At 48.4% G+C, this 10,418-nt stretch overlaps 1 protein-coding gene across 4 annotated transcripts in view; it reads left to right on the forward strand.

Annotated features, from left to right (window-relative positions):
- The window catches only part of Znf496 (zinc finger protein 496), a 26,259-nt gene extending 17,366 nt beyond the window's left edge, over window positions 1-8,893 (forward strand). For all 4 annotated transcript variants that reach the window (XM_026780941.1, XM_013347406.2, XM_026780942.1 and 1 more), the window contains one exon: window positions 6,601-8,893. In XM_026780941.1, coding sequence (XP_026636742.1) covers window positions 6,601-7,349 — 749 coding nt within the window. In that variant the 3' untranslated portion in view covers window positions 7,350-8,893. The remainder of the gene's footprint in view (window positions 1-6,600) is intronic.
- The last annotated feature ends 1,525 nt before the right edge of the window (window positions 8,894-10,418 follow it).

Raw genomic sequence — 10,418 nt, forward strand, 5'->3', positions numbered from 1 at the left:
CCCTCTAAACAGCACAGTGACCCTCCAGGGGGTCTGCAGTGTCCTGACTTAACGCCCTCTAAACAGCACAGTGGGCTCTACTGAACACATCTTTGGACCCAGTGTCCCAGTGGCTTCCTGTAGTTGTCACACATTGGTTCCCTTGCGATGCAGGCAGGATTGGTGTGCCCACCTCATGCAGTACAGGGTACTCAGCCATCGTGCTCAGCTCCCCTCGCTCACGTGTAGACAGTGGATTTTAGAGCATGGTCCCTCAGCCTGAAAGGAGGAGGCCTCTCTACCAATGCTTTTGTCTTTTCCTTTCCTGCATTTTTTTCATGCATGTGTAGTCAGCTCTTAACATTGTTTTCTGGCCCTTAATCCCAGCACTCAGGAAGCAGAGGCAGATGGATCTCTTGTCTCTTGAGTTCAAGTCCAGCCTGGTCTACAGAGCGAATTCCAGGACAGCCAGGACTACATAATGAGATCCTATGTCAAAAAAAAAAACAAAAAAAAAAAAACAACTTAAACCAAACAAGCAAAAATGTTCAGTCTTCTTAAAATGTCCAAAGTCTCTTTTAAGCTACAAAGCTCATCAGCATGGTGTTCTATACTTTTTAATCCCTCAGAGCTACACAGAGAAACTTACTTGAAACCCCCCCCCAAAAGGTAGAAAGTCTCTCTAAAATCACAGTGTCTTGAGCCTGGCAGTGGTGGCATACACCTTTAATCTCAGTACACAGGAGACAGAGGTAGCAGATCTCTGTGAGTTCGATACCAGCCTGGACTACAAGAGCTAGTTCCAGGACAGCTAGACACAGAGAAACCCTATCCCGAAAAAAAAAAAAAACAACAAAATTTTTTTTACAAAGTCTCTTAACTATAGGCTCTTATAAAATGAAAAATAAGTTCCATACTTTCTTAGTGCAAGACAGAAAAACCAGGGCGCATTCAAATCAAACCCCGAAGTCCGACACTGTAAAACTCAGTGTTAGACATCTGGGACTTACTCTCTTCTGGACCTAGGCAGCTCCGCTGTCCAGCTCTGCTGTCCATAGCCCACACACAGTTTGTCTCCTGGGCTCCACTGTATTCCCTTTCTTAATATGCAGACAACTGATTTGAGGTGACGGCCCCCAACACAGCTACGGCACACCAGCACACAGATATCACATACCTAGACCAGACTTACTACTAGGTGGAAACTGAGGCCAGAGTCGTGGGGAGCAAAAATTTGTACAAATATGGTGTAAGCAAAAGATATATTCATCCGTAGGGAGAGTAGCATAGGCACTCAGGAAGGTATTGGCCCTCTTTGTTGTGGGGGAATTGAGCTGTATGGGAAAAAGAAAGAGAGTCTGTGGAGCCTGCAGCATCTGATCATGAAACAAACGAAAAGCTATTAGCTTAGGAATAATTTTATTCTGGGTCTTTACCGACACACACCACAGAGGACCGTGTATATACACGACTACTTCTATACCATTTACAGACTTTACATATCATAGAAATACTATACATACCGACACATTATACATGTAGTACGAATACCACTTACATCTCTGTTTTTGCCCTCCCTTGTGAAACTGGACAGTCTGGAAGTCTGCATACACTTCCCACAACCTTAGCTTGTCATTTTTCCTTCAAGGAATTTCTCATAATGTGTGTGTATACATGTCAGCACAACTAACCCATCCTGTCACCTTAGTGTGGGAGGGGCCGGGTATGTTTCAAGTTATTTTAGCTTTTGAATTTCAGCACTATTAGAAGGTTAGTTTTCTTTTGGTTTGAGTTTGTTTTTCTTTTAAGACATTTTGACTGTATAGCCAGACTAGCCTGGAACTTGCAACTTACTGCTGAAGCCTCCTAAGTGTGGACTTAATCAACAGACCTCTATTGCATAGACTTCTCTTTTCCTCTTATATTTGTTTTAAATCCGCCAGTATAGTCTCATTTAACCTCTTTTTTTTATGATTTATTTATCTTTATGTGCATTGGTGTGAAGGTGTCAGATCTCTTGGAAATGGATTTTCAGACAGTTGTGAGCTGCCATGTGGGTGCTGGGAATTGAACCCAGGTCCTCTGGAAGAGCAGTCAGTACTCTTAACCGATGAGCCATTTCTCCAGCCCCTCATTTAACCTCTTAAAAGTTACAACTACAATCACATTCTGACATCTAGGGAATTAGGATTTCAATGTGGGACTTTGGGGAGATGTAGTTAGGCCCACAACACTCCCCTGGTGTCCTCAAGTTCATGTCCTTACATGCAAAATATATTTACCTATGTCTGGCACAGTGGTAGAAGCCTGTAGTCCCCACTGAAGGCTGAGGAGAGAAGGTCACTTTAGCCCAGGAATTGAAGCTCAGCTTTGATGGCACAGTGGGACCTCACAAATCTATTACATCACCAGCTTCTGTCCGAATGCTCATGTAACTCAGATGTGATGAGATTTTAGGTCTCGTCCTAACCCGTTCCTTTCCAAATATGAAGCAGGTAAGCTGTGTGTCAGGACAAGGGTGAGACAGATGCTTCAAAAAGCACAAAAGAAAGATAAGCCCCAAACGCTCCTGTAAAGCCTAGTTAGGTAAGTTCTGCTAGTTTCTGAGCTGAAGGAGACCTTTGGTTGGTGCTGGCTCAAGGCCAAGGCTGGCTGACGCTGAGCAGAACTGGCCCCAGTCCCCAGGCTGTGCTCTGTGTCCTTGGTGGCAGTGCTGCTGCTGCTGTTGGCCTCTAAAGAGCCTTAGGGTCATTCCTCCCCTTTCTCGTGGGATAGCACGTGTCTAACAGCTCAGCTGTTAGGTAGAGAGCTGGAACTACAGCCTTTGTTTATCCTTTCTCTTCCGTTTAGTGCAAAATCTTCAAAGAACCTTATTGGTCTCCTATAAGATACAGTTCAAGGGGCACAGACACCAGGCAGGGAGCTCCTCCTACACGGCTCTCTCCCAAGTAGCTGCATCTCTGTTCTCGCTGCCAAGGTGATTGGCAAGGTTCCAGGAGGCCCAGGCACACACTGCCCGCTGTTTATTAAGCCACAGTTTGGTGTTCTCCCCAGAAACCATCCTTTGGAAGTATTAATCCTGCCTTGGTTTAAGGAATGGTTGGAGGATGCTCTCAAGGCTTCTTTTAGAGGCTTCATCTTCACAGTGGCAACGTGGGAGGCGGCAGAGTCTGGTAGAGGGTCCTCAGGTAAATGAACGAGAAAAAAGAGGACCCCGCCTGCGCACATGGCAGCTCACAGCTGTCCTTATTCCAGTTCCAGAGGCTGCAGTGTCGTCTCCAGGCAGCAGGCACACAGACGGAACACACATGTGTAGGCGTCAGGGCTGGAGAGATGAGACAGCTGTTCCGTTCTCCGCGCTTACACCGAGGCTCACAACTGTGTGTAACTCCAGTTCCAAGTGATCTACTGCTCTCATCCGGCCTCCGTGGGCACTACACACACATGGTACACAGATTAACACGAAGGCAACTATCTGTAAACATAAGATGATCTTTTAAAAATTTATTATTAAAAGAAAAAGAGCCAGGGCCTTAGTGGTGCTCACCTTTAATCCCAACACTAGGGAGGTGGATCTTTGTGAGTTCAGGGCTAGCCAGGGCTACACACAGAAACCTTGTGTGCTTAGGGAGGAGCATGGGTTGCTCTGTGGGAGAAGGGCCCTCAGCCTTCAGCCCTGCAGTGCTAGATAGCTTACTCTTGACTTTCACATGCCTGGGGTGGGGAATGAGGTTGACTATGCAGGTGTGGAGACCAAAGGTCAACTTCAGATGTCACACATATTCCTCAGAACTCATCCATATTGTTTGGGGGAGGGGATGTTATTTGTTTGGTTTTCTCGGTTGTTTGTTTAATTGAAATAGTTTCTCTGTGTAGTCCTGACTGCCCTGGAACTTCCTCGGTAGACCAGACTGGCCTTGTACTCAGATCCTCCTGTCTCTGCCTCCATAGAGCAGGACTTCATTTGGTTTTTAAGATAGGGTCAAAAAGGTACAAAGTCTCCAGCCAGGCCAGGCAGTGGTGGCGCAAACCTTTAATCCCGACACCCAGACGGCAGAGGCAGGAGGATCTCTGAGTTTGAGGCCAGCCTAGTTAATAGAGCAAGTTCCAGGACAGTCTTGAAGATCAAAACAAAACCCTGGAACCTAGGGTTTATCAATTAGCCAGCAAACCCCAGGGGCCCTGCCTGTCTCCATCTCCCCACCGCTGTGATTACTAACACATCCCATGAAATCTCGATTTTATTTCTATGGGTCTTCGTGTTTCTGTGGTAAACACTTTCCCTAGCCATGGTATGCTCTCTGGCTCTGACATCTGGCCATTGCTATCATCTATCAGTGATATGGCCAGGGGAAGCTCTCACCAGAGCCTCTCCAAAACAAAACTAAACAAAGCTTCACTTTGTAAGCAGCTGCTGCAGGCGTCTGATTATTGCCATGATGAAAGCCAGAGTAAAGCAGCTGCCTGAGGACTTTCCCCACCTTCACGTTCCAGAGCTTTACTTCAGTCCAGATTTTAATGAAGGCAGGAAGAAGAAGAAAACAGTGTCTCCAGCAATCTGCTTAGAAATACCCTTGCTGTCACTTAGCTTCCGCTTGTCACAGAACACCTAGCACGCAGTTTAGCCAAGTTTTTCTGCCACCTTGCAAGAATCACCTTTCCCTTACACTTCACTGCCTTGTTCTGGCTTCCATCTGAGACACATCCAGAAGTTCACTAAATACCCGTTTCTACCAGCCACCTCTTCACATCTGTCGATAACATGCACCTTACACACTCCCAGCCTACGGGCTGGGCTCCAAAGCCGCTTCCACAGTTCTTCGTGGTTCTTACAGCTGTTCCCATACTTCCTGCTACCAAAAGCTGTGAGACTGGGATCTTCGTATCTTACCATAAGTGGAGCCTTTCCCCCTTTGGTGTGTGGATGTGCTCATGGAGGCCAGAAGAGGGCATCGGCTCCTGGAAATGAGTTACAGACTGTTGTGAGCAGCCATGGGGATGCTGGGAATTGAACCTAAGTCCTCTGGAAGAGCAGCCAGTATTTAACCACTGAGCCACCTCTCTGGCCTCACACGGACCAAATTTTAACCACATAAAAGTTTCTCTCAGTTCCAGAGGCCTTAGTGCAGGATCAAGGTCTCATTAAGGTGGGCTTCCTCCCCTCCCCACAACTACCTCTTCCCTGTGACCTCCATGATCTCTCTGTATCAGGTTTCCTGTTACAGAAATACCAGTTGTGTTGGGGCCTACCTATATAGTGGCCTCATTCCAGCTTACCTCTGTCTCCCTATTTTAAGTTAGCTCTCGGGTGTGAAGTCTCATTGTCCTTACCTGTGTGTGCTGTGTCACATTGTCTCCTGTCATCCTCTCCTCCTGCTGGTCCCTTCCCCCTTGCAAGTAGCTTCTTTTCTGCTGAAGGTGTTGAGTATTGAAGGTGAAGCCTTGTGTGTGCTAGGCAAGTTCTTATAATAAGTTAGCCAGGCTAGCCTTGAACTCAGTCTGAAGATTCTCAAACATTCATCCTCTGCCTCAGCCTCCTTTGCAGCTCTGCAGCTGGCATTACAGGTGTCACACTAGACTGAAAAGATTTATTTTTCACTTTTTATCTGTGTGTGTTATATGCATGCATGTGGGTACTGATGGAGACCAGAAGAGGGGCATCAGAGTCCCTGGAGCTGCTTGACCTTAAGTCGGGTCCTCTGGAATAATAGCAAGCACTCCTGACTACTAAGCCATCTCTCCAGCTCTTTATAAAGCTCTAGGTTCTACATATACGCCAACTTGCCTTTTGAAAAACTGTCTCCAAATACAGTGGCATTCTACCATCCTGGAGGTCACTTTGAGTTGGGGCACAAGGAGTTCATGGCGTAGACTTCCCGCTGTCATAATGTCATCTCCTACTGAATAAAGGAGAGACTTTGTAGGCCGCTGTAGCACTGTGTCTTCTACTGAAAGCTAGTGGCGATTAATAGAAGAAAGGTGTCATTAGCAAGGGCTCAGTAGCACCTTCTACCTGGCCACTCAGAGGTCGAGAAAGTGAAGAGCAGAGCTGCTGTGGTCATTTCAGTCCCGTAGATATGGCTGCATGGGCTTAGAAAAGCCACCTGGCCAGAATGAGCCTTCTCAGCTGGAAAACCCGGAGGACAGCTGAGCTTTGAACTCTCCTTCTAGCTCTGTCAAGCAGAGTTAGGTTGCGTAACAATGAGGATCAAGTCCGTCTCCCATCCTTCTCCCTGTAGCTGTGAGTTCACAGCATAAGCAGAGGGGGCTGTGCACACCATAACTCTGACACAGCCCCTGAACTTCCAGGGTCGTTGGCAGGGTGCCTAGTTAAGTACTGTAAATGGTGTGTCAAAGGTTTGCACTGGTAAGTGCCAGCTCTTAGAATTTTAAGGTCCATTGGCTCCGGAAGAAATGCTTGGAAAGGAAAGGATTATGGGAAAACAGCAGGAAAGTCAGAAAGAGATACAGTTACTACACCAGCAACTATGCAGGGCAGCCAGACCCTCAGGAATTGATAAGGAACACTACAACCTCAGGGTGTCTGGATCCCCTGTTAAGCCTGTCTGCGCAGGAAGTAGTCTAGACAGTTCCACTGACCATACTGGTATTCTGTAACAGGAGGTGATCCACCACCCCTAAAGAATAGCCTGGACCAGGAGGTGACCATTGAGATCGTGCTGTCCAGTTCTGGGGATGAGGACTCCCAGCACAGCCCATACTGCACAGAGGAACTGAGGAGCCCTGCAGAAAAGCCCCATAGTCTCTCGACCCACCGCAACAGCACGGAGGTTGGAGGCGAGGTGCAAACCTCACAAAAGTCTTATGTGTGTCCGAACTGTGGGAAGATCTTCCGCTGGAGGGTCAACTTTATCCGCCACCTGCGCAGCCGCAGGGAGCAGAAGCCACACAAATGCTCAGTGTGTGGAGAGTTATTCAGTGACAGCGAGGACCTGGATGGACACCTGGAGACCCATGAGGCCCAGAAGCCCTACAGGTGCACTGTCTGCGGAAAGAGCTTCCGCCTCAACTCACACCTGCTCTCCCACCGACGGATCCACTTGCATCCAGACAAACAGCCACCAGTGAAGAAGAGCGAGGAGGATGCCTTGGAAACGGAGGGCACAGGTACCCAAGCCCTGCTGGAGAAGAGCAAGGCTAAGCTGGGCTTCCAGTGTGGGAACTGCGGGAAGGGCTTCCAGCGACACGACTATCTGGTGAGACACCGTAGCCACTGTCACCTGAAGAGTGAGGCTCGTCCCCTCCAATGTCGGTACTGTGTCAAAACTTTCCGGCAGAATTATGATCTCCTCCGCCATGAGCGCCTGCACATGAAGCGCCGCTCCAAGCAGGCTCTGAACTCATACTGAGTGGGACGTGGCCCAACAAACTAGTCCCTGCCTAGCACAAAGCCCGAACCACCTGCCCTTTGCTCTCAGGTAGTGTCCGACTTCTGGTGCCATGCCTCTTCCTCCCCAGATAAAAAGTAGCCACCTGAGCACTCCTTCTACTGTGCCAAAACCCAGGGAGGTGAGGCAACTCTGCATCTTAGAGACCTTTAGTCACATGCTCCAGCCCTCAGAGGGACTGAGCTGCCCCATCCCATGCCTTCTAGGGGTGGCCTAAAGCCCTGACCCTGGTCCTGTCCTCAGAAGTCAGTTTGAGGTCATTGTGTCTAGGAGAGTGTCCCACAGATGGCCAGGAGGCCTTTGGGGTCTGGGGATTGTCATGAGACCTGATTTGGCCAGGCCACTGACCATACGGGGATCAGGAGCTCACATTTTAAATGTGTGCACCTGTCCCAACATGTCTTCATTGTGCCCCAAAGATCCTTCATAAATCTGTGATGGAAACTGCCTGTCACCACCCTGAGTCCTGCATTCTGTCAGCCCATCAAGGCTCTGTTGGGCGAGCCAAACCATGGGACAGAAGCTTCTGTGAAGCCGTGTCCTTCAAGGGTACCCAGTCCAAGGCAGCCTCTTTAGTTCCCTGGCACTGTCGTGACTGTACTAAACCTGAGCTCTTCTAACACCAGCAGGGGGCGTTGTCCCAGCTGTGAGGCTGCAAAGGCCGAGAGCTGGTGTCAGCAGGGTTGGTTCTCTGAGGCTAGAAGAGGGGATGAATCATCCTGGGGCTGTCGTCACTAACCCTTGTCTGTAGCCCTGGGCTGCATACTGCACAGAGAAGCTGAGGAGCCCTGCACAAACGTCTTTGCCTTTGTCTCCACTGTGTTGGTCTCCAAACGTAACCTTTTGTACAGGATCCCAGTTTTTGGGTTGGGGCGCTAACCCTGTCTGTTACAGCTGAACCCCACCTACATCTGGAGTGGCCGTTTCCAAATAAAGTCACATCTTGAGGTGCTAGGAATAAGGACTTCAACCCTGGAGTTTGAGTGGACATAGCCAAACCCCAGATGATCTCATGGTGCTGTTATCCTGCCTCAGATGAACCGATGTGGACTTGAGGTAGCTTGCTTGCCATCCCTTTGAATGCCGGGCTCAGTCCGTTGTCTGCTCTCAGAGCTGCTGTCATCTGCAAGGAAGAATCCTCATCCATGGCCTTTAAGTTCAGAGCCTGGGATTCTGGGGGTAGTTGTTGGTAGGAAACCTCAAGCAATTGAAAATGTCTTACTGTCCTGGCCCACTGGTGTTGACCTCAGTGTGGCTATGACTGGACCCAAGAGCTGCAGCCAGGCTGGTTCTGTAGGCTGTACCAGCTCTCAGCTGTCAGGAAGCCTGAGAAAATGAATTCACGGCCTCTGGTGCTCTATGTCCTGATTTTCACATCAAGAAGCCTCTATTCAGATGCAATCACAGAATTCTGAGACTTTCTTTTTCTGCTCAGTGCATTGCCCAGAAATAGTAAATGCAATAAAACCACCATACCTTGAACAAGAAATAAACTGTCCTAGTTTCTAACTAGTTCTCTTCTATCCTTGTGTCTGAAAAAGGGAGAAGTTGGGTCTTTATTGGTCAAGGGAGGGAAGACTTCCACATGGCGGCCAGGGTCTTTGTATTCACCCTCTCTACCCCCACACTCTTGCCTGAGGCTCCACAGTTACCTAAACAGGGGGAACACGGTGCTATTCACTTGTGTATTTGACAATAAAGGTGCAGTGCTTAGAGGAGGTATCCCAGGTGTACAGCCAATACTGCCAGGGAGCCCTCATTGCTCATCCAAAGACCAGAAGTCCTGGGATGCAGCTCAATCCCAGGGTTTTTAGCTGTGAGACAGTGACAAACCTCCACTAAACATCCTTTCCTTACTGGGCTGATTGATCCTTGTCTCCCTCTGGCTGCTGAGAAGAGCCAATTCACTTATTCCTCCAGGTCTTCTCATAGTAGCCCACAGAAGGCTGCAGGTTGAGACCCTGCATCTAAGAAGCCTCCTTCCATGCACCCCTGATTCCTTGGCTTCCCACAGTTGGCGCAGGTGCGTTATCAAAGCTCATTGAGTTAAAATTTGTGTTAGATTTCATTAAAAATAGCATGAAGCTGGTCATGACAACATAGGTATGTTATCCCAGCAACTCATGAATCGGAAGCAATCACCTACACAAATTGGGGAGACCAGCTCTCAAACAACTTTTTAAATGGTGGAAATAGTTTAATGGTAAACACAGTTGTCTGATGTGCTAGGCACTGACCTCAGTCCCCAGAACCACAAAACAGCATCTGAAGCATAGCCATAGTAGTGAATGACTTAGGAGTAAGTGACTTTCAGGAGAAGAAGGGAAGTTTCTGGGGGTACAGGAGGTGGTTACATTCCCAAGCACACAGCAGAGATTTTACTCGGCCTCCGCTTTTCTGCTCATCTCCCCAACTCGCAGTGGCCCCAAGGCCCCTGTTATTATGGCACAAGTGGAAAAGAAGGTAGTAAGCCAGCATTTGTGGACATCTAGGCCCAATGGTTTCCCCTCGACCAAAAACAACTCCAATTGGGCAGTAGGAGGATGACTGACATCACCTTGCCAATTCCATCTATAGTACCCAGACTGGCTTTGAACTTGTGAAGTGCCTGCCTCCTAAACTTCCTGAGTAACTGGATTGTGGGCCTGCTTTGGGTTTGTTCATAGGATGAACTATCCAGACTCCCAGTGACAGGGCTCTCTCCTGAGAAGCCCAGACTTTGAGACAGGGTCTTCTATACATCCCTGCCTGTCCTGGATCAGGGTGGCCTCAAGTTCATAGAGATCTTTCTGCTCTGCACCCCAAGTGCTGGGATTGAAAGACATGGACCACCACACCCAGCTCAGACTCCCTCTTTTTAGGTTTAATTTTTAAATTTTTTAGACATTTTTTGTGTATGGGTATTTTCCTTTGTGTGTGTGTGTGCACCTGTACACCATGTGCGGGTGTGTGTGTGTGTGTGTGTATGCACCTGTACACCATGTGCGGGTGTGTGTGTGTGTGTGTGTGTGTGTGTGTGTATGCACCTGT

Source organism: Microtus ochrogaster, chromosome 7, assembly GCF_000317375.1.
Source record: "Microtus ochrogaster isolate Prairie Vole_2 chromosome 7, MicOch1.0, whole genome shotgun sequence".
Taxonomy (NCBI): domain Eukaryota; kingdom Metazoa; phylum Chordata; class Mammalia; order Rodentia; family Cricetidae; genus Microtus; species Microtus ochrogaster.